The following is a 25,466-nucleotide window of genomic DNA, read 5'->3' as shown; positions in this document are numbered from 1 at the left end:
TTCTTGAGTTCGGAGTAGAGCAACTGCTTTGGGAGATGGTGGTCGGGCATCTGGACAACATGGCCGGTCCAGGTGAGTTGATGGCGGAGGACGATTGCTTCAGTGCTGGTGGTCTTTGCTTCTTCCAGCATGCTGACACTTGTCCACTTGTCTTCCCAAGAGATTTGCAGGATTTTCCAGAGGCAAATGCTAATCGAATCATTCAAGGAGTGATGTCAATGAGTTTCAAGATGGCAATGGTTTGGCCAGTGATACTGATGTAGAGAATGACCAGGAGATCCCTGTTCAAAGTGTAGTTTCCTGGAAGTAGTTTCCCATAAGAACCTGAGGGCTGTGGGGATGATGGTGTGATTTCTGAATTGTTACCAGAGAGTTCCCATGAAAGGAAACATAAAAACAGCTCGGCACCTGGCCCAGGTGCAGAAATCAATGAGCAAATAGATGGGAGGAGACCAGTCAAAACAGGAGAGCCAAACAGTGGCTTCGGCAGTCTGCTACACTCCGAGAGAAAAAGATAAGGAATTCTCAGCTAAAGCAAAACCAACTTCTGAGTGCTAGAGACATAGCTAACGAGGAGATAAAAGTCTCAAGTACAGGATATGTAGTCAGACGAAGCATCGTTTGGAATCAAGTCAAGATCTCATCCTTGTTCATGGAAGCTTTGCTTGGAAAATTCATGTTTTAAGTGCCTTTGTTTCATGGTTTTGATTTTTGGATTCTATGCTTTTATATTCATTCTTTGGATTCATGTTTTCTGATTTCTTGCATTTTATTTGGGAAGTTTTGACTTTGTTTTTATGGACTTTGCTGGACTATTACCCTGGACTACTTTGCTCCTGCTTATCTTCCTACTAGGCCTGGGTAACAACGGAAAAATTTGTTTCTAAAATCGATTCGTTTTTTGGGGTTTTTTGCGTTTCGATATTTAAAAGAATTCCGAAATTTTCCTTAAAAAAAGTTAGATATTTACGAAATTTCGTAAATGGTAAAAAAATTTACAAAACAATAACGAAACAATAACGAATCGATTCGTTAATGGCGGCCGCGATCGCGCAATACGCTAAAAAAACTTCTGAAGCTTCCCTATCCCTCCGTTGTTGACTGTTGGTGTGATATTATAATTTTTTTTCACTCATTAAACAAAAAACAAGTATAAAACTTGCCCCAGACATGCGGAAATAATAACGAAACGACCTCAAACCAATAACGAAACGAATACATAACGAAATATGAAGCATTTACGAAACGAATTGAAAAATTCGTTTCGTTTTTAAGTTGCTCCAGAATGGTTCGTTATCGCTTCGTTAAAAAAAAAATAACGAATTTTTAACGAATTACGAATTAACGAAACGAAACTGCCCAGCCCTACTTCCTACCTAATTGGGTTTACTTATTTCTTTAAAGTGGTTTTTTTTACCTTATTGCTTTTTAATTATCTTCAATAAAAGGATTGTTTTCCATCCAACGGTGTGGTGTTTAAAGTCAGGGCTTTTCCTGACTCTAAGTACGCTCTGAGTCCTCTTCTGGGTGAGAAGAGCGGCATATAAATATCGTAAATAAACATAAATAAATAAACCACAATTTTGGCCAGGCCATTTAGCCAAAAAAGGTGAAGATTAGACATGGATAAATATGGTAGTTTGCTTCCCTTACAGTTGTTTGGTTCCTCCAAATGGTTTCAGGAATGAATGAATGAATGAATGAGCTGTGACTTTGGGTTCCTCCTGCCAAGAAAAGCAAAGGCAAGGCACAGAAAAGGGAACTCTGGCTCCCTCTGCAGGCAGGTGGCTGAATAGCAAGTAACTACCAATCTCACAATAACACTATGTAACACTGTTTTTGTTCCAGAGTTATAAATTGGTTCAATAATAAAAGCACTAAAAGTTTATTAAACTGAAAAATAAATTTTGTTTTTGTGAGAGGGACATCCTGCAGCACATTTTGCTCTAGTTTTTCAATGCATCTCTCATTGAGTCTCAGCCAATCCAACCTAGTTTGTGGCAGTCACAAAAACAAAGTTTCTGGAGTAGAACAACTACTTTCAAAGTAAGAACCACACAACAAAACACGAATAACACTTTCAAACCAGGAATATGAGATTTTCCCATTTTTGTTACATAGCATAATTTGAGTTTTATAAAATAAAGGAGGGGTACAATAACTCATAAGGAGAATACACCAGGAAAATAAACAAGGGAACAACAACAACAAGAACAACAACATTATGTCCTGCTTTTTTATCTGTCAACCAAGATGCTATTTGGGTTGTTGTAGGTTTTTTCGGGCTATATGGCCATGTTCTAGAGGCATTTTCTCCTGACATTTCGCCTGCATCTATGGTAAGCATCCTCAGAGGTAGTGAAGTCACTACCTCTGAGGACCTCACTACCTCTGAGGATGCTTGCCATAGATGCAGGCGAAACGTCAGGAGAAAATGCTTCTAGAACATGGCCATATAGCCTGAAAAAACCTACAACAACCCAGTGATTCCGGCCATGAAAGCCTACGACAATACATTAAGATGCTATTTTATTTTATTTTTGCAAAAGTAGTCCATTGTTTTGTCCAAGGCTTTCATGGCTGGAGATAACAACAACAACAACAACAACAACAACAACAACAAAATTATGTCTTGCTTTTTATCTGTCAACCAAGATACTATTTTATTTGATTTTTGCAAAAGTAATTCATTGTTTTGTCGAAGGCTTTCATGGGCAAAATCCCTGGATTGCTGTGAGTTTTCCAGGCTGTATGGCCATGTTCCAGAAGCATTCTCTCCTGACGTTTTGCCCACAACTATGGCAGGCATCCTCAGAGGTTGTGAGGTCTGTTGGAAACTCGAACAAGTGAGGTTTATATATCTGTGGAATGATGTCCAGGGTGGGAGAAAGAACTCTTGTCTGTTGGAGGCAAATGTGGTTGTTTAAATTGGCCACCTTGATTAGTATTTAATGGCTGCTTTCTGCCTGAGGGAATCCTTTGTTGGGAGGTGTTAGTTGGTCCTGATTGTTTCATGTCAGGGATTCCCATAGAAACAGAATATTACTGGGGAAAGAGAGGATTTAACATACTATCTGTTACATTGTCCATTGTATAATGCCCCTCGAAACAATCTTCTGGGAGCACTTTCGGAAGAATTATTTATTTATTTGCAGTATTTATATTCCACCCTTCTCACCCCGCAGGGGACTCAGGGCGGATTACAGTGTACACACATATGGCAAACATTCAATGCCAATTTTTACATACAAACATACACAGAGGCTATTTAACTTTTTCTGGCCGCCGGGGGAGCTGTCGCTTTCATCGTCCATCTGCGACGCTAATGAAGTACTTCCGCATTCCCCGCATGCTTCCCCACTGGAATGCTTTGCTGGAGTCTTCTTTATGGCCTCATAAATTAGTTAATTTAGCCTCCCCACACTTTAAGGTGGTACCTAATTTTCCTACTTGACAGATGCAACTGTCTTTTGAGTTGCAAAGGTCGACAACAGGCTACACACAATTGGTTGGAAACCCACTCCAACCCGGGCTGGCTTCGAACTCATGACCTTTTGGTCAGAGTGATCTTTAATGCAGCTGACACTCAGCCAGCTGCGCCACAATCCCGGTGCATGGCAACAGTCAGCAGTTATCTGTGACTTGTTAGCAGATTATTCCAAAAAGATAACATTAAAGGTTGCCACGTTTGCAGTCGCAGCCCAAAAAAATCCAAACCAAATTAGTAAAGTCCAGAGCAGAAGCTAGAAATGGAAATGGAGATATTTTGGAATGATATGAGTCAGACATTTGTAAGCCCAGGTTGGAGTGAGCTTCCGACCAATTTGTGTAGCTTGTTGTCGACCTTTGCAGCCCGAAACACAGTTGCATCTGTCAAGTAGGAAATTAAGGTACCACTTATGTGGGGAGGCTAATTTAACTAATTTACAAGGCCATAAAAATCTCCAGCAAGCATGCAAAGAATGAGGAAGTACTTCATCAGTGTCACAAATGGATGGGGAAGTGACAGCTCCCCTGGTGGCCAGAATACCCTCATGAAAAAGCTGGAATGTTAAATAGCCTCTGAGTGTCTGCCTATATATGCTGTGTATCTATGGCATTGAATGTTTGCCATGTATATGTACATTGTAATTTGCCCTGAGTCCCCTGGGGGGTGAGAAGGGCGGAATATAAATCCTGTAAATAATAAAAATAAATCCACAAGCATGTGGACAATTTCAACAGAAAGGAGGAAACCGTGAAAATGAACAAAATCTGGCTAGCAGTATTTAAAATACTCCAAAATCAGGACAGTAAGTAAGAAAAACATTCAGAAAACAAGAGAATTCTAGGAATAAATAGGGCCAACAAGTTAAACATGAGCCAACAATGTGATGTGGTGGCAAAAAAGCCAATGGGATTTTGGCCTGCATCAATAGGAGCATAGTGTCTAGATCCAGGGAAGTAATGCTACTCCTCTATTCTGCCCTGGTTAGACCACACCTGGAATATTCTGTCCAATTCTGGGCACCACAATTCAAGAGAGATATTGACAAGCTGGAATGTGTCCAGAGGAGGGCGACTAAAATGATCAAGGGTCTGGAGAACAAGCCCTATGAGGAACGGCTTAAGGAGCTGGGCATGTTTAGCCTGAAGAAGAGAAGGCTGAGAGGAGATATGATAGCCATGTATAAATATGTGAGAGGAAGCCACAGGGAGGAGGGAGCAAGCTTGTTTTCTGCTTCCCTGGAGACTAGGACGCGGAACAATGGCTACAAACTACAAGAAAGGAGATTCCATCTGAACATGAGGAAGAACTTCCTGACTGTGAGAGCCGTTCAGCAGTGGAACTCTCCGCCTCGGAGTGTGGCGGAGGCTCTTTCTTTGGAAGCTTTTAAACAGAGGCTGGATGGCTATCTGTCAGGGGTGATTTGAATGCAATATTCCTGCTTCTTGGCAGGGGGTTGGACTGGATGGCCCATGAAGTCTCTTCCAACTCTTTGATTCTATGATTCTAACTCACACCTCCTAACAAAGGATTCCCCCAGGCAGTAACAACCAGGCTTTGAAGCTGCAAGGCCATTCAATGCTAATCAAGATGGCCAATTGCAACATTCACGCTGGCCTCAAACGGTTTTTTGTCCCACCCTGGACATAATTCCAAAGATACAGTAGAGTCTCGCTTATCCAACATAAACAGGCCGGGAAAATGTTGGATTATAAGGAAGGATTTAGGAAAAGCCTATTAAAAATCAAATTACGTTATGATTTTACAAATTAAGCACCAAAACATCATGTTTTACAACAAATCGACAGAAAAAGCAATTCAATACACTGTAACATTATGTAGTGATTACTGTATTTAGGAATTTAGCATCAAAACATCACAATGTATTGAAACAGTTGTGGATCTGGCCGGAAGACTGACCATGTACACAACGTTGGATGAGCGAAGGTTGGATAAGCGAGACTCTACTGTATATAAACCTCACTTGCCTAGTTTCCAACAGACCTCACAACCTCTGAGGATGCCTGCCATAGATGTAGGCGAAATGTCAGGAGAGAATGCTTCTGGAACACGGCTATACGGCCTGGAAAACTCACGGCAACCCAGTGATTCCAGCCATGAAAGCCTTCAACAATACAGTTTGTTGTTGTTAGATCACCACTAGAGGGCAGCAAACCATTGTAAATCAATAGGAGACCAGCAAGTTGGAATATGAAGTTGGATTCAGGCCACTGTAGCTGAAATACCCCATAGGCACTGAGAGAATGTCTGCCTATGAATCTCCAGCTTCTATTGAAAGACAATAAGCAAATAGGAAGTTGTTTTTAAAGAACCAGGAAAAGCCATATTACGCAACAGGAAACCAGGCTACTTCCTGTTTCGAAATACATCCTTCCCTCAAAAGTATAACAAAACAATAGGTTCTACAGGTGCATCTACACTGTCAAATTGATGCAGTTTGAGACCACTCCAAACTGCTGTGGCTCAATGCGATAGAATCCTGGTAGTCTTAGTATTCCACAGCATTGAGTCATGGCAGTCATGAAACTGCATTAATTCAACAGTGTAGATTAGCATTTCTTAACCTGGGGGTCAGGAACCCTGGGGGGTGTCAAAGGGGTCATCAAAGACCATCAGAAAACACAATATTTTCTGTTGAACATGGTGGTTCTGTGTGGGAAGTTTGGCCCAATTCCATTGGTGGTGGGGTTCATAATGCTCTTTGATTGCAGGTAAACTATAAATCCCAGCAACTGCAACTCCCAAATATCAAGTCTAGTTCCCCAAACTCAACCAGTGTTCACATTGGGGCATATTGTGTATTCGTGCCAAGTTTGGTCCAGATCCGGCATTGTTTGAGTACACAGTGTTCTCTGGATGTAGGTGTACTACAACTCCAAAACTCAAGGTCAATGCCCACCAAAATCTTCCAGTATTTTCTGTTGCTCATGGGAATTCTGTGCGCCAAGTTTGGTTCAATTCCATTGTTGGTGGAGTTCGGAATGCTCTTTGATTGTAGGTGAACTATAAATCCCAAAAACTACAACTCTCAAATGTCAAGGTCTATTTTCCCCAAACTTAACCAGTGTTCACATTGGGGCATAATGAGTATTTGTGTAAAGTTTGGTCCAGAACCATCATTTTTTGAGTCCACAGTGCTCTCTGGATGTAGGTGAACTACAACTCCCAAACTCAAGATCAATGCTCACCAACCCTTCCAGTGCCAAGTTTGGTTCAATTCCATCGTTGGTGGAGTTCAAAATGCTCTTTGATTGTTAGTGAACTATAAATCCCAGAAACTACAACTCTCAAATGTCAAGGTCTATTTTCCCCAAACTCAACCAGTATTCACATTTGGGCATAATGAGTATTTGTGTCAAGTTTGGTCCAGAGCCATCATTTTTTGAGTCCACAGTACTCCCTGGATGTAGGTGAACTACAAATTGAAAATTCAAGGTCAATGCCCACCAAAACCTTCCAGTATTTTCTGTTGGTCGTGGGAGTTGTGTGTGCCAAAATTGGTTCAATTCCATCGTTGGTGGAGTTCAGATTTCTCTTTGATTTTAGGTGAACTATAAATCCCAGCAACTAAAACTCCCAAATGACAAAATCAATCTCCCCTCCCAGTATTCAAATGTGGACGTTTCGGGTATTTGAGCCAGTTTTGGTTCTGTATGGGAAGTTTGGCCCAATTGTATTGTTGGTGGGGTTCAGAATGCTATTTGATTGAAGGTAAACTATAAATCCCAGTAACTACAATTCCCAAATGACAAAATCAACCCACTTGCCCGCCTGCCCCCCCCCCCCCCACAACCCCACCAGTTTTCAAATTTGGATGTATTGGGTATGTGTGCCAAATTTGGTCCAGTGAATGAAAATACATCCTCCATATCAGATATTTACATCAGAATTCATAACAGTAGCAACAAAAAATATTATTATTGAGGGTCACTACAACATAAGGAACTGTATTTAGGGGTCGTGGCATTAGGAAGGTTGAGAACCACTGGTGTAGATGCACCATTCATGTCACCTAGAAGGTGCTCCACAACCTCTGTCTTTCTTTCCAAGGGAATTCGGTCACTTATTGCCTGCCTTTGCCTTAAATAAATGCACCATGCAAATACACCTACCTCCTTTCCGCAGTAGATAGATGGGGACGATGTACAGCATAATATGCTGGATGTAGTAAACCTCCACTTCAAAAGGTAGCTGCAGAAAGAAAGGAAACAAAAACTGTAAACAGTTTGCACAAACTATACAGTGTTTACTTTTAGAAAGGGGGAGAAATGGGAGAACACAAAAAGCAATTTATTTATTTACAGTATTTATATTCTGTATTGTTTTGTTTGCTTACTGCTTTGTTGTTCTACTGATGTGTTGTTGGGTTTGGCCTCATGTAAGCCACCCTGAGTCCCCGTTGGGGGAGATGGTGGCGGGGTATAAATAAAATATTATTATTATTATTATTATTATTATTATTATTATTATTATTATTATATTCCGCCCTTCTCACCCTGCAGGGAACTCAAGAGCGGATTACAATACATATATACATGGCAAACATTCAATGCCATTGAACATACAACATATATAGACAGACACAGAGGCAATTTAACATTCCAGCTTTCCAACTCTCCGGCCACAGGGAGAGTTGCCGCTTTACCATCCACTTGTGACACAGAATCCTTGGTAGAGTACTTCCTCATTCTTACACATGCTGCTGGAAGGTTTTATGTTGTCATAATTAAGTTAACGGAGCTCCATGCAGTCATGCCAGCCACATGACCTTGGAGGTGTCTATGGACAACGGTGGCTCTTCGGCTTAGAAATGGAGATGAGCACCACACCCCAGAGTCAGACATGACTGGACTTAATGTCAGGGGACAACCTTTACCTAAATTAGTTAAATTGGCCTCCCCACATAAAGCGGTACCTAAATTTCTCACTTGACAGATGCAACTGTCTTTCAGGCTGCACAGGTCAACAGCAAGCTAGACTATTAATGGTTGGGAGCTCACTCCGACCCGGGCTGGCTTCGAACACATGTAGTGATTTAATGCAGGTGGCTATTAACTAGCTGCACCACAGCCCGGTCCTTGCCAAGAAAATGTCATAATAGCTGCATCGAATATTGGGAAATTATTGCTAGGTTGGCAGGAGCTGAGGCTAACAGCGGGAACTCACCTTGTCCCACAGATTTGAATGGCCAACCTTCAGGTCCATGCATTGAGCCACCACAGCTAAAGTGGGGTCCAACTCCATTCATTCTACACTGTAGAACAGGTATGGGCAAACTCAGGCCAGATGCGGCCCCTTTGTCTCTTTTCTCAGGCCCTCCTCTCTCTCACCAGCCTATCTTTCCTTCCTTCCCTCTTTCCCTCCTCTTTCCTTCCCTCTTTCTCCTTCCCTTCCACCCTTTCATTGTTCCTTCTCTCTTTCCTTCCGCCTTCCCTTCCTTCCCTTCAGCAAAGAAGGCCGAAGACCTGGTAAAACTACAGTTCCTATGATTCTGTGCATTGAGCCGTGGCAACTAAAGTGGGGTCCAACTGCATTCATTCTCCAGTGTAGAATATCCATTTAGTGCCGGATCCAGTGGTAGGTCAAGCTTAAATGTGCTTGTTTGGTCAGCAAGTTCAGCAGCCCAGTGGTTTAATCCACTGTGCCATCAAGGGGCTCCTATCTGAAGCTGACCAAAAACAGATTCTTAACCCTTTTGGTACTAATGTTGGAGAGTGGTCCCTGGTCAAAGTGGTCCCTGGTCAAGTAGTCCCTGGTCAAAGTGGTTCCTGATCAAGTGGTCCCTGGTCAAAGTGGTTCCTGGTCAAGTAGTCTCTGGTCAAAGTGGTCCCTGGTCAAAGTGGTCCCTGGTCTGTGGTTCCTGGTCAAAGTGGTTCCTGGTCAAGTGGTCCCTGGTCAAAGTGGTTCCTGGTCAAGTGGTCCCTGGTCAAGTGGTCCCTGGTCAAAGTGGTCCCTGGTCAAAGTGGTCCCTGGTCAAGTGGTCCCTGGTCAAGTAGACCCTGGTCAAAGTGGTTCCTGGTCAAAGTGGTCCCTGGTCAAGTAGTCTCTGGTCAGTGTTTCCTGGTCAAGTAGTCCCTGGGGTCAAAGTGGTCCCTGGTCAGTGGTTCCTGATCAAGTAGTCCCTGGTCAAGTGGTCCTTGGTAAAGTAGTCTCTGGTGAAGTGGCCCCTGGTCAAGTGGTCCCTGGTCAAAGTGGTCCCTGGTCAAAGTGGTTCCTGGTCAAGTAGTCCCTGATCAAAGTGGTTCCTGGTCAAGTGGTCCCTGATCAAAGTGGTTCCTGGTCAAGTAGTCTCTGGTCAAAATGGTCCCTGGTCAAGTAGTCCCTGATCAAAGTGGTTCCTGGTCAAGTAGTCTCTGGTCAAAATGGTCCCTGGTCAAGTAGTCCCTGGTCAAAGTGGTTCCTGGACAAGTGGTCCCTGGTCAAAGTGGTCCCTGGTCAAAGTGGTTCCTGGTCAAGTAGTCCCTGATCAAAGTGGTTCCTGGTCAAGTAGTCTCTGGTCAAAATGGTCCCTGGTCAAGTAGTCCCTGGTCAAAGTGGTTCCTGGACAAGTGGTCCCTGGTCAAAGTGGTTCCTGGTCAAAGTGGTCCCTGGTCAAAGTGTTTCCTGGTCAAGTGGTCCCTCGCCAAAGTGGTCCCTGGTCAAAAATGTTGGGAACCACTGATTTATGTAAAGGCTGCAGTCCAACCTAGCAGCCCCATTCCTCATGGAATAACATGGTTTTGATTCATTGTACAGTCATCGGAGGAAAAACCATTTCCAACAATCTCAGACTTGCCACTGTCTAAAAAAAAAAACTCTTCATGATAGTAATGTTATGACAAAACCAAGGCTTGGAGGAGGGGATATGCACAATTAGTCTTTGCCAAACATAATTTAAACCACAAGGAGTAACACAGACCGGTATGCGAAAGGACAGGAGCTCCTGATAATGCAGCCGCCTCCGAAATTGCTTTTGACGCTGACTCAACCAAGATGTTGGCCAATCTGGAGCCCAACCCAGGGAAGAACTCATGGCTGGAGAATGTCATGCTTGTTGGTATCTGCCATCAAGTCGACTTTGACTGATGAGAGGACATATTGTCCTCTCATGATATGCCCAAAATACGGCAGTTTGGTCATCTTGGCTTCTAGGGAGAGTTCAGACTTGACTTATATTATTATTATTATTATTATTATTATTATTATTATTATTATTATTCTTCAAGGTGACAGTCCATCAAAGTAAGTAATCCGTGGAATTTTTCTCCTGCACCACGTCTCAAACGAACTATTAATAGACACCAATTAAGATCGGGAGCCTCCGCCCAGGATGTGCACTTACTCACAGAATGCCTGTCCCACCTGAAGTTATTCTAGGTATCTTGTTCAATATTGCACAAGGTTTCCTTTGCAAGAAAGCCTCTAGCCAGGGATCTCCTTTCCATCTTGCATGTTCCATAGGCTTCAATAGCATCATAGAACCAGAGAGGATTCTATGATGCCATCTAGTCCAACCCCCTGCCATGCAGGAAGACTCAATCAAAGCACCCCCGACAGATGTCCATCCTTATTGTTTAAAACTTTACTAATTCGGGGAAATTGATCCCTTATTTAAGCTGAAATAACTAGTTCCTGAAATGGCCTTTTTATTTAGCCAGACCTTTGGTTTTTAAGTTACTGTGGCAGAATGAATTTTTTTGGAGGAGTGTATTATGCTTTTATCAGTCTGCATGGTGCAGTGGTTTGAACGCTGGGCTACGACTCTGACGACCACAGTTCGAATCCCCATTCAGACATGGAAAAACATTAGGAAACCTTGAGTAAGTCACACTGTCTCAGTCATAGAATCATAGGAGACCTCATGGGCCATCCAATCCAATTCCCTGCCAAAAAGCAGGAAAATCACATTCAAAGCACCCCCGATAGATGGTAATCCAGCCTCTGTTTAAAAGCCTCCAAAGAAGGAGCCTCCACCACACTCTTTAGCAGAGAGTTTCACTAATGTTCAGAGGGAATTTTTCTTTCCAACAAAATTATGCTTCCCGTTCTTGAGTTGGGAGTATAGTAATTGCTTTGGGAGACGGTGATTGGGCATTCGGACAACGTGGACAGTCATAGAATCATAGAACCACAGTTGGAAGAGACCTCAGGGCCATCCAGTCCAACCCCATTCTGCCAAGAAGAAGGAAAATTGCATTCAAAGCATTCCCAACAGATGATCATCCAGCCTCTGCTTAAAAGCCTCCAAAGAAGGAGCCTCCACCACACTCTGGAGCACAGAGTTCCACTGCTGAACAGCTCTCACAGTTAGAAAGTTCTTCCTCATGTTCAGATGGAATATCCTTTCCTGCAGTTTGAAGCCATTGTTCCGCATCCTAGTCTCCAGGGCAGCAGAAAACAAGCTTGCTCCCTCCTCAATATGACTTCTACTAACATATTTATACATAGCCCTCATCATATCTCCTCTCAGCCTTCTCTTCTGCAGGCAGAGACATCTCCAGCTCATCCCCTGTTTGGGTATCAGCCAGCATGTCAACGACTTAAATCTAGAAATAGTTTTCTAAGATCTACAGAGACACTCGCTGGAACACCTCAGTAAGCAAGAGTCCAAAAGTGGCAGGCTCAAACCCAGAACCTCAACCAATGGCTGATACCAAATGAGAGACTCCCCCTGGGCCCACAGAGGACTGGGCAACTTGGAAGGCACTGAACAGACTGCGTTCTGGCACCATGAGATGCAGAGCCAACCTTCAGCAATGGGGCTACAAAGTGGAATCCTCGACATGCGAATGTGGAGAGGAGCAAACCACTGACCACCTGCTGCAATGCACCCTGAGCCCTGCCACATGCACAATGGAGGACCTTCTTGCAGCAACACCAGAAGCACTCCAAGTGGCCAGATACTGGTCAAAGGACGTTTAATCAACTACCAAACTCACAAATTTTGTATTTTGTCTGTTTGTTTGCTTTGTTCTGTTAGAAATGTAATATAATTGACTGGTTGCTCTGACACGACAAATAAATAAATAAATTCTGCAGGCCAAACATGCCCAGCTCTTTCATCCACTCCTCATAGGGCTTGTTCTCCAAACCCTTGATCCTTTGAGTCACTTTCCTCTGAACACATTCCAGCTTGTCAATATCTCTCTTCAATTGTGGTGCCCAGAAATGGACACAGTGTGATTCCAGGTGTGGTCTGACCAAGGCGGTTTACAAGATATATATACATAAAATATATTATATTATTAGCATAGTACAATATCAGTATTAAATATTACTACATTGTACTATACCATTATATTGTAATATTATTAGTAATATTACATGTAATATTTATATACTGTCTGTCTTTGTTAATTGTACAACGGCACTGAATGTTTACCATATATGTGTACAGTAATCCACCCTGAGTCCCCTTAGGGAGATAGAGTGGAATATAAATAAAGTAAATATATTATTATATTACTCATTGCTGCCTAATGCTGTGTTGTCAAAATGTTGTCAGAAACCACTCAAAAAGTGGTTTCGTTGCATTGCATCAACATGTAGAGCAAAAATAAACGTTAAGAGAACTAAAACGGCTCGTTCCCAAACTTGGCAGCTCATAGAGTACATTTTCTGGTGCTGTGTCATTTTACTGAAATCCCTTCTAAATGAAATAATAACAAAGTGAACAGGCAACACCCATTTCAGAAGCCAGTTTGTGGGGAAAATGAGAAGACAATACCAGGGGAATTAAATCTTAGTGGGTTGACCATTGGGCTATGACTCTTAAGGACTCCACTCAATAGTGGAAAGCCACCGGGCAACTATGGGCAAATCTCTCAGCCTCAAAGGAAGGCGACAGCAAACAAAGCATGTCAAGAAAATGTGATACAGGCACGACTTCAAGGCCCACAACCACAAATACAGAGCTGACTCAACTTCTAACAATAGTATTATTTAATACTAGGATCAAACCAAGGGTGAGAAGAATTGAGACTATAAGATAAGTTCTTTCTAATGTTTTGATGGAATTCCTTTCCTTGCCATTTGAATCCATTGTTTCTTGTTCTAGATCAGTGGTTCTCAACCTGTGAGTCCCTGGATGTTTTGGCCTTATGCTCGCAGAAATCCTAACAGCTGGTAAACTGGTTGGGATTTCTGGGAGCTGTAGGTGAAAACACCGGGGACCCATAGGTTGAGGAACCACTGCTCTAGACTCTGGAACTCACTCCATCTTCCAGGACTTTGCTCCAGATAGTTCTCAAGCCTTCTCCGAGCATAACATCCCCAGCTCCTGAATTGTTCCTCATTGGACTTGGTTTCCAGACCTTTGACCATCTTTAGTCACTCTTCTTTGGACCATGTTCCAGAACTGTGGTGCCCTATGGATGTTATATGGAGTTCGGCATTACTTATTATTTATTTTATTTACAATATTTATATTCCATCCTTCTCACCCTGAAGGGGATTCGGGGTGGATCTCAGAACATACATATGTGGCAAACATTCAATTCCGTTTTATACACAGACGAGACAGACAATTGTACATAGAGGTATGTATCAGCCTTTCCCATCTTCGGCATCTTCGAGACTTTGCACTCGGTCCTGGCACATGAGGCGTGGGGGGCTTCTGATGCTCCATCTCCCTGCCAAAGAGCTTTGTTCATGAACTTCCTCCTTCGATTGAATCGCCAGGCATTCCTTATGGGTGCCTCAGAATATCTTCCCACTTTTATGCGGTACCTATTTATCTACTCACATTTACTTTTGAACCACTAGGTAGGCGGAAACTGGGCTAAAGGTCAGGCACTCACCCTCGACCCAGACTTTGAACTGGCAGCCTTTCAACTGACAAGATTTACTGCAGCTGGTGGTTTAACTTGCTGTGCTAAAGCCTGGCCAATTGCATGAAAAACTACCTTACAATATGGAGTGGAAATCTGTGGCCCTATAGTTCATAACAGTAATAATAATAATAATAATAATAATAATAATAATACTTTATAATCTGTGGCCCTATAAGTAAAGGTAAAGGTTTTCCTCTGACATGAAGTCCAGTGCTCATCTCCATTTCTAAGCCAAAGAGCCGGTGTTGTCCATAGACACCTCCATGGTCATGTGGCCGGCATGATTGCATGGAGCGCCGTTACCTTCCCACTGCAGTGGTACCTATTGATCTACTTTGCATGTTTTCAAACTGCGAGGTTGGCAGAAGCTGGGGCTGACAGCGGAAGCTCACCCCGCTCCCCAGATTCAAACCTGCGACCTTTTGGTCAACAAGCTCAGCAGCTCAGCACTTTAACCTACTGTGCCACCGGAAGCTCCATAGATAACAAAAATATATTATAAATATTATATAATATATTATATAATATACAGCATTATATTATAATATATAACAATATATTATAAATGACCCTATAGATAACAATAATAAGACTATAGATATTGCACTTGTGATCCTTTGTTGTGAGATAATGCAGTCCACTCTTACCCTGTGGTAACCAATGGGAACTGTAATTATTTGAAATGCTCAATTAATGTAACAGAATCCTCTCCAATACGCTTTGTGTTCATTCCCTGCCTCCCGCTGCATTTGCCTCTTCCTTACTCAATGCGTATCCCTTGTGCACAGGTGATCTTGGAATACATTTTAATGGATTTTAACTGAATTTTTTAAATACTGTTGATATTCAATTCTGTTTAAATGTTTGCATATTGGTATATTTTGAATTGCATTATCAATTTTGAATTGATAATATTATATTATAATATAATACAATATAATAATAATAATAATAATAATAATAATACATCAGATGGCAGTGGAGATCCAACTTTTCCAGAACGTTTTGTCTCTCCTCCTATTATAATAATATTATTGTATATACATATAATATTGATAGGAGCCCCTGGTGGCGCAGTGGGTTAAAAGCACTGAGCTGCTGAGCTTGTTGATTGAAAGGTCGCAGGTTCGATTCCGGGGAGCGGCGTGAGCTTCCGCTGTCAGCCCTAACTTCTGCCAACCTAGCAGTTCGAAAACATGCAAATGTGAGTAGATCAATAGGTACCGCTCCGGCGGGAAGGTAACGGCGCTCCATGCAGTCATGCTGGCCACATGACCTTGGAGGTGTCTACGGACAACGCCGGCTCTTCGGCTTAGAAATGGAGATGAGCACCACACCCCAGAGTCAGACATGACTGGACTTAATGTCAGGGGAAAACCTTTACCTTTTTACCTTATAATATTGATAATATTATAATGTAATACAGTATAATAATATTGTAGTGTATTGGTATATTTTGAATTGAATTTATGTTAAGATGCTTTGAGTCTCCTTCGAGAGAGATAAAGCAGAGTATAAATATAACAAAAACAACAACTACAACAATTATAATCCCTTGTCCAGAGCATGGCTTTAAAAGTTATAAGCAGCACTCTGAATTCTTCCTGGAAAGGGATCAGTAGCAAAGGAAGCCGTTCCAACCAAGGAATTATATGATCCATGTAATCGGCCCCGGTTTCAGCATTTTGGAGTTGCTTTTGGACATCTTCCCAAAGCAACTCAATCTAAGAGTTTGTTTCTCCAATAGAAATGGGAACGTAGTCAAGGAATGGGTCGCTACAGCCAGATGTAACTTCTCAAGGAAGCTTTAGTTTACTGAAGTTGATGCTAATATTTCCAAAACAGGAAAGACACAACTTTTCCAAAAGTTCCTTTTGGGCACTTTCCTATTTTTTTGCAATTTATGAGATTTCATATTCTAGCAGTTGCTGCCTTGATATTGGAACTATCGAAGGGGTTTACTTGTTACTCCTAGAAAAACTTGATTTTCTAGTAAAGGTAAAGGTTTCCCCTTGACATTAAGTCTAGTCGTGTCCAACTCTAGGGGGTGGTGCTCATTTCCATTTCTAAGCACCGGGACTGTGGCACAGCTGTCTGAGTGTCAGCTGCATTAAGATCACTTCTGAACATAAGGTCATGAGTTCGAAGCCAGCCCGGGTCAGAATGAGGTTCCAACCAATTGTGTAGCTTGTTGTCGACCTTTGCAACCCGAAAGACAGTTGCATCTGTCAAGTGGGAAAATTAGGTACCACCTATGTGTGGGGAGGCTAATTTAACTAATTTACGAAGCCATAAAAAGACTGCAGCAAAACGCTCCAGCAAAAGCCTGCAAGGAAAGTGGAAGTGACGCAGATGGATGATGAAAGCGACAGCTCCCCTGGTGGCCAGAAAAGTTAAATAGCCTCTGACTGTTTGTCGCTATCTGTTGTGTGTCTTTGGCATTGAATGTTTGCCATATATGTGTACATTGTAATCCGCCCTGAGTTCCCTGCGGGGTGAAAAGGGCAGAATATAAATACTGTAAATAAGTAAATAAATAAATAATCGAAGAGCTGGCATTGTCCATAGGCACCTCTCACGTGGCAAGCATGACTGCATGGAGCACCATTACCTTCCCACTGAAGAGGTACCTATTGATCTACTCACATTTGCATGTTTTTGAACTGCCAGGTTGGCAGAAGCTGGGGCTAACAGCAGGAGCTCACCCCGCTCCCCTGATTCGAACTGCCAACCTTTCGGTCAGCAAGTACAGCAGCTCAGCAGTTTAAGTTGCTACACCATTTGGGTTTTTCTGCTCCCCCTAAAATCCTATGCTGCTTTGAGTCTTCTTTGTAGAGCGAAAAGTATATAAATAATTATCAACATTATCATTTGTTTTTCACTTTATCTCATTGCAAACTGTCTACTTAATTGAATGTACTGTAGAGTTGGCTTTTCGACCACAAGGGTCACTATTTCACGTAATCGATCCCACTCTGAGAAGGGCTACTTGTCAAAAGAGAGAAGCAAAGCGGAATGGGAGCAACTCAGACAACAGTCTTCCTACGCCGCCAAGCCCAGCCCTGCACTCAGGTTTTCAATGCAATCCTTTTCCCTACTGTTTACAGGAAACCGTCTTGCAACATCTTCCTGGTAAGATCACTCACTGGGTAATAAATAATGTACCTGACACAACCAATGGGAACTGTAATTTTAATGGCGTCCCAGCGGATGATTTACAGATATGAACGGCTCCTCATCAGGGAGATGGTTGGGACTAATAACTGGAAGAGAAACAAATATTGTATTTGTTATTTGAAGAAGGGGGCTGCCCCATAATGACCCCAAAGGATTCCTAAATTTTCAAGATGTTTCCAATTTAGGACAACTAACCTGGCTCAAAGAGTCTCCAGTGACGCAGCAGGTTAAACCACTGAGCTGAACTTGCTGACCAAAAGGTCAGCAGTTCGAATCCAGGGAGCAGGGTGAGCTCCCACTGTTAGCTCCAGCTTCTGCCAACCTAGCAGTTCAAAAACATGCAAATGTGAGTAGATCAATAGGAACCGCTTTTGCAGGAAGGTAACAGCGCTCCATGCAGTCATGCCAGCCACATGACCTTGGAAGTGTCTATGGACAACACCGGCTTTCAGCTTAGAAATGGAGATAAGAACCACCCTCCAGAGTTGGACACGGCTAGACTTAATGTCAAGGGGAAACTTTTACCTTTACCTTTAAGAATGAGAACACAACTAGACTTAATGTCAGGAGGAAACCTTTAATTTTTACCTAACCTGGCTCAATGCTATGGAATTAGGGAGTTGTCAGCACTCATTGGCAAAGAAGGCTCGAGACCTTGCAAAACGACAACTCCCAGTGTCTAAGTCAGAGCAGTTAAAGTGGTGTCAAACTGAATTCATTCTGAAATGTAGATGCACCCTAATTCATGGACATACCATCGAACTATCTGTCCAAGGAGCCTCCATCCTGTTAACTTCAGTTCCTTGGCTCTTCTAGTCCGACACTGATCTTCTGCTCCATTTCAGCCTCTATTCGCTCCATTACTAAGAAGTAGATACTTTCACATTGATTGGCAGTAGGATTTTAAATATAATATGAATGAGAAAATCCCATTTGAGATCCGGAACTCAAAATACCTGCCTTCTGTACATAAAAACTCCTTCAAAGACCAATTTTCTCAAACTACAATGATGTGTATTGCATATTTGAATATTCGCTCAGCCATGGAAACCCATTGGGGGGACATTGGGTGAGTCACACTCTCTCAGCTTCGGAGAAACACAACGGCAAACCCCTCTGAACAAACTCTGCCTAGAAAACTCAAAGATATGTTCTCCTTAGAGTCACTTAAATTCAGATGTGACTTGAAGCAACAAAATAATGAAGTACCAGTAGATGCCTTCAAGCTATCTCTCATGAATTTCTAAGGCAATGAATACTCAAAGGTTTGCTCTTGATTTGCAACATGCACAATGCCACTCACTTCCAAAACCTAAATAGATGTTTGTTTCCAGCCTGTTTCAGATGTTTAAACTGTCAGGCAGCTTCACCGAGATCCAAAAGCAATACTTGTTGACTATTTAAGCGCCTTTAGATCTTGGCAGAACAACCTCTTCTAGGAGCATGGAAGCGGTGCATAGTTTTAGCAAGATTCGCAGCGACAGCAAGCCTCCGGCCTTCAGGTCCTGTGCTATTTTGGTTTGAGCTGTAGCAACATTTGCAGAACACCGAGAAAAATATTGAAACAAAAAGAGAATCATAGCATCCAGGAGCTGGAAGAGACCACAGAGGCCATCCAGTCCAACCCATTTCTGCTAGGAAGGAAAAGCACAATGCAAGCACCCCAACAAATGGCCACCCAGCATCTGCTTAAAAACCTCCAAGGAAGGTACTCCCATCAGACTCCCAAGCAGAGGGTTCCCCTGTTGAACAGCTTTTCTTATGATCAGAAGGTTCTTATAGAATCATATAGTTGGGAGAGACCTTGTAAGTCATCCAGTCCAACCCCATTTTGCCAAGTAGCGGGGAAATCACATTCAAAGCACCCCTGACAGATGGCTATCCAGCCTCTGCTTAAAAGCTTCCAAATAAGGAGCCTCCACCATACTTCAGAGCAGAGAGTTCCACTGCTGAACAGCTCTCACAGTCAGGAAGTTCTTCCTTGTTGCACTCCAGGACAGTAAAAGCCCTCTGACTGTAAACACCATACTATTGATTAGAAAACAATCCTTTTATTAAAGATAATTTAAAAGCAGTAAGTAAAAAAGCACTTTAAAGAAATAGGTAAATCCAATTAGGTAAGAAGATAAGCAGGACCAAAAATAGTCCAAGGTAAAGTTCAGCAAAGTCCATAAAAACAAAATCCAAACTTCTCTAATATAATTCAGAAAACCAGGAAACATTAATCTAAGGCTTGAGTAGGCATTCACACAATCCAAGAATCCAAACCATGAAACAAGAAATACTTAGACAAGAATCTTCCAAGCAAGGATTCCATGAGACAAGGATGAGAACTACACTTGATTCCAACGATATACTTGGAACTTTTATCCCATCATTAAGCTATTCCATGCACTCAGGAATTGGTTTCGCTTTACTTGAGATTCTCTTATCTTTTTCTGTCGGAGCCTGGCAGAACACCGAAGGTACTGTTCGGCCTGTCTGTTTTTACTAATTTCCTCTCGTCTATCTATTTGCTCATTAAGTTTTGCTGCCCCTTTCCTTAAGGTTAGCTCTGCATCTCATGGTACCAGAGCGCAGTCTGTTCAGTGTCTTCCAAGTCACCCAGTCTTCTGCATGCCCAGGAGGGAGTCTCTCATTTAATATCAACCGTGCCTTGAGATTCCAGATTTTTAGCCTGCCACGTTTGGACTCTTGCTTGCTGAGGTGTTCCTGCAAGTATCTCTGTAGATCTTAGAAAATTGATTTAAGGCATTGGCATGCTGGCTGATATCAAAACAAGGGATGGGCCGGAGAAGTCACTCTGGCACATCCAACTTGCAGTAATTTCATAAAGGCTACTAAGGGGGCTGTTCAAGTCCTGAACCAGTGCTTGGCTGCTGTAACGGACTGGATGAGGGACAACAGATTGAAACTAAATCCAGACAAGACAGAGGTACTCCTGGTCAGTTGAAAGGCCGAACAGGGCATAGGGTTACAGCCTGTGCTTGACGGGGTTACTCTCCCCCTGGAGGCGCAGGTTCGCAGTCTGGGAGTAATCCAGGACTCATCACTGAGCCTGGAACCCCAGGTCTCGGTGGTGGTCAGGGGAGCTTTTGCACAATTACCTTGGGAAGTCTGACTTGGCCACGGTGGTCCACACTCTGGTTACATCCCATATAGACTACTGCAACGCTCTCTACATGGGGTTGCCTCTGAAGACTTCCAAACGTGCGGCAGCCAGATTACTTACAGGAGCGGGGTACAGAGAGCATACTACTCCTCTGTCGCGCCAGCTCCATTGGCTGCCAATTAGCTTCCAAGCACAATTCAAAGTGCTGGTGTTGACCTATAAATCCCTAAATGACTCCGGCCCAGTTTATCTGTCCGAACGGATTCTCCCCTATGAACCATCAAGGTTGTTAAGATCTTCTGGAGGGGCCCTGCTCTTGGTCCCGCCACCCTCGCAATCGCGTCTGGTGGGGATGAGGGACAGGGCCTTCTCGGTGGTGGCCCCTCGGCTCTGGAACTCTCTCCCACTGGAGATTAGAACTGCCCCTTCTCTCCTGACTTTTAGAAAACTGGTGAAAACTTGGCTCTGGAATTTGGCGTTTGATGAGTGAGTCAATAACTCCTGACCACACGGACGGATAGCGATGAATTGTGACTTCATTCTGACGACTTGGCCTTATGTAATTATAGGATTGTATTTTAATGTGTTAGTGTATTATGAGATGTGATGTTTTAAACTTTTGTTATGAATCTTTTGTTGTGAACCGGATTTAGTCCCTCTGTGGAGGTCGAGAAGACCGGTATATAAAAGTTCTAAATAAATAAATGTGGAGGGGTAATTTTATACATTCCATTGATGATATTGATTATTATTTCTTGTTGTTGTTGTTGTGTATCTTCAGGTCATTTCTGACCAATGGAGACCCAGATCCTGGACTCATCGTTGAGCCTGGAACCCCAGGTTTCAGCGGTGACCAGGGGAGCATTCGCACAGTTATAACTCGTGCGCCAACTGCGCCCGTACCTTGGGAAGTCTGACTTGGCCACGGTAGTCCACGCTCTGGTTACATCCCGTTTAGACTACTGCAACGCTCTCTACGTGGGGTTGCCTTTGAAGACGGCCCGGAAGCTCCAATTAGTCCAACGCTCGGCAGCCATGATACTAACTGGAGCGGAGCGCAGGGAGCATACAACTCCTCTGCTGCACCAGCTCCACTGGCTGCCGATCTGCTACCGGGCTCAATTCAAAGTGCTGGTGCTGGCCTTTAAAGCCCTAAACGGTTCTGGCCCAACTTACCTATCCGAACGTATCTCAGCCTATCAGCCCACCAGAACCCTAAGATCTTCTGGGGGGGCCCTGCTCTCTATCCCGCCTGCTTCACAGGTGCGGCTGGCGGGGACGAGAGACAGGGCCTTTTCTGTGGTGGCCCCGCGGCTATGGAACGCCCTCCCCATGGAGGTAAGATCAGCCCCCTCATTGATGGTTTTCCGGAAAAGACTAAAAACCTGGATGTTCGAGCAGGCGTTCGGTTAACTCAGTGCAATAAGTGTAATGATTGAAGGACTGGCAATTTGGACGACGAAACTGGATCGCGATTTTAGTCAAGAGATGAATTGGATGGTTTATTGATATATGTATTGTGGATCGTGTTTTTATGCTTTTAAACTGTATACTGTTGTTTGTTATAAGTTGTTGTAAACCGCGTTGAGTCGCCGGCTAGGCTGAGAAACGGCGGTATACAAGTATAGCAAATAAATAAAATAAATAAATAAATATCACAGGGTTCTCTTGGTAAGATTTGTTCCTCGCCTACCTTGATTTGGACCAACTTTTCAAGAAGGGCAAGGCAATATGTTGCTATATGCCGCCTACTACAATACAAGGAGGAGCAGCTACGCAAACACAGGCTTCTATATTGTGATGTCTAAACCCGGGTTCTGACTCATCTCTCCCTTGAGAAACCGGAGAAATATTCACTCACATTACTGGCCTACTTCGGCATCCGTGATGACAGCGAATCAATGGGGAAACTCGGCACCGGGAGCATTTTGTTTGAACATATTGTTGTGTGTGTTCATATTACCAGCGCCTTGCATTTTTAAACAGAGAGATGATTCCTGCCAGTTACAGAGACAGAACGGATGCTGTGCGTCTCAGCAGTGCCTGGATTGACTTTTGTGACTAACATCGATATCTAATACACTGGAAAGGGATCACTTCCCCTCCACCCTAATTAAATATTGTTTTTCTGAGTGTGTAACAGATCTAGCTCTTACTTTATTTCATCATCTTCCTGTTGAGCATTCAACAAAACTGCCGTTAAAAATAATCAACGTGAATGTGATTCACGTTTTGCATTGATTTGTTTTCAATGTGCTGTCGCTGGGCTGCTGTGTGTTTTCCAGGCTGTATGGCCATGTTCCGGAAGCATTCTCTCCTGACATTTCGCCCACATCTATGGCAGGCATCCTCAGAGGTTGTGAAGTCTGTTGGAAACTAGGCAAGTGAGGTTTATATATAGAATATATATAAATACTAGCCGCCCCCTGCCACGCATTGCTGTGGCCCACATGCGGGTCCTGTGTGAGGGGTTTGGCCCAATTCTATCGTTGGTGGGGTTCAGAATGCTCTGTGATTGTAGGTGAACTATAAATCCCAGCAAAACTCTAAAACCTCTTTAAAAACTCTAAAATCAGGACAGTAAATAAAGAGCAACACTCAAAAACAGGGGAATTCCAGCAAGAATCAATCAGGACTAGCTAACACTTCATAGTAAAGGAGCGTCACAGGCAGCAACCTGCCAGGCTTTGAAGCTGCAAATGCTAATCAAGATGACCAATTGCGACATTCACACTTACCTCAAGCAGACAAGAAAGGAAACAAACAAGGACATCTAATCACCTCTCAACAAAAGTTTGCTCTAGGCACTGTCAGGCCATTATATGCTAATCAAGGTGGTCAGTTGAAACATTCACACCTAGCTCCAGCAGACAAGAGTCCTTTGTCTCACCCTGGTCATTCCACAGATATATAAACCCTTTTTTCTAGTTCCAAAAGACCTCACTACCTCTGAAGATGCTTGCCATAGATGCGGTGAAACGTCAGGAGAGAATGCCTCTAGACCATGGCCATATAGCCCGAAAAAACCTACAACAACCCAGTGATTCCGGCCATGAAAGCCTTCGACAATACATCAGACAAGAGTTCTTTCTCCCACCCTGGACATCATTCCACAGATATATCAACCTCACTTGCCTACTTTTCCAACAGACCTCACAACCTCTGAGGATGCCTGGGCAAAACGTCAGGAGAGAATGCTTCTGGAACATGGCCAGACAGCTCGGAAAACTCACAGCAACTCAGATTTATTTTCAGTTTAAAATCTCTCCCTGGTTGGAAATACAATGCATGCAAACTCGATGCCTTTATTCCTCGGCATAAATTCATAGCAAAGGGTTATTTATAGCTTACGATGCCAAAGGCTTGACAGCAAGCAAACAAACAAAAAGGCTTCCTATTTGAATTCAGTGTTTTATTTAGCAAACGTTAATGATTGGATGCGTTTTGACAATTTGTAGCTGTTTATTTTAAATAGTTTCAATGTTTAATCCTATATTAATGACTATTTCTTATGTTTTTAAGTAATGTGTGCCATCGGCTACATATTATTCAAAATTGTATTCAATGATTGTATGTTTGTTGCTTTTTAAAATGATGTGTGAAATTAGCTATAGCAGGCATGGGCAAACTTGGACCCTCCAGATGTTTTGGACTCCAACTCCCACAATTCCTAACAGCCTCAGGCCCCTTCCTTTTCCCCCTCAGCCGCTTAAGCGGCTGAGGGGGAAAAGGAAAGGGCCTGAGGCTGTTAGGAATTGTGGGAGTTGGAGTCTCAGTAGCGGTGCTCCATGCAGATCTGAAGGTTGGCAGGATAGAGTGAGCTCCCGCTGTTAGCCCCAGCTCCTGCCAACCTAGCAGTTCAAAAACATGCAAATGCAAGTAGATCAATAGCTAGTGCCTCGGCGGGAAGGCAAACAGGCACTCCATGCAGTCATGCTGGCCACATGACCAGGAGGTGTCTACGGACAATGCTGGCTCTTCAGCTTAGAAATGGAGATGAGTACTAACCCCCAGAGTCAGACACAACTGGACTTAATGTCAGGGGAAAACCTTCTTTGTTTACCTTTACTATCTGTAAATTGTGAGCCACTCAAGTCCATGCTCCATGCAGTCATGCTGGCCACATGACCAGGAGGTGTCTAAGTGCCTCGGCAGGAAGGCAAACAGGCACTTCATGCAGTCATGCTGGCCACATGACCAGGAGGTGTCTACGGACAACGCTGGCTCTTCGGCTTAGAAATGGAGAGAGTACTAACCCCCAGAGTCGCACACGATTGGACTTAATGTCAGAGGAAAACCTTTATGTTTACCTTTACTATCTGTGAATTGTTGTAAGCCACTCGAGTCCATGCTCCATGCAGTCATGCTGGCCACATGGCCAGGAGGTGTCTAAGGACAATGCCGGCTCTTCGGCTTAGAAATGGAGATGAGCACTAACCCCCAGAGTGGGACACGACTGGACTTAATGTCAGGGGAAAACCTTTATGTTTACCTTTACTATCTGTGAATTGTTGTAAGCCACTCGAGTCCATGCTCCATGCAGTCATGCTGGCCACATGACCAGGAGGTGTCTACGGACAATGCCGGCTCTTCAGTTTAGAGATGGAGATGAACACTAACCCCCAGAATCAGACACAACTGGACTTAATGTCAGGGGAAAACCTTTAGGTTTACCTTTACTATTTGTGAATTTTTGTAAGCCACTCAAGTCCCTTTGGGGAGAGGGAACTGAGTTATAAATAAAGATGATGGTGATTGTTATTATTATTATCATCATCATCATCATCACCATCATCTTCCACCAAAAGAAAAAAAATGATCAAAACAATGTTGTCCTTGTCCTCAAATGACTCCAAGC

At 43.2% G+C, this 25,466-nt stretch overlaps 1 protein-coding gene across 2 annotated transcripts in view; it reads right to left on the bottom strand.

Annotated features, from left to right (window-relative positions):
* Positions 1-25,466, bottom strand: part of TMEM164 (transmembrane protein 164) — a 69,563-nt gene that overhangs the window by 11,057 nt on the left and 33,040 nt on the right. For both annotated transcript variants that reach the window (XM_060756206.2, XM_060756205.2), the window contains exon 5: positions 7,621-7,699. In XM_060756206.2, coding sequence (XP_060612189.2) covers positions 7,621-7,699 — 79 coding nt within the window. The remainder of the gene's footprint in view (positions 1-7,620; positions 7,700-25,466) is intronic.

The sequence above is a fragment of the Anolis sagrei genome, chromosome 10, assembly GCF_037176765.1.
Source record: "Anolis sagrei isolate rAnoSag1 chromosome 10, rAnoSag1.mat, whole genome shotgun sequence".
Taxonomy (NCBI): Eukaryota; Metazoa; Chordata; class Lepidosauria; order Squamata; family Dactyloidae; genus Anolis; species Anolis sagrei.
Note: the sequence above shows the minus strand (reverse complement) of the source record. Positions and strands in the feature narration are given on the sequence as shown.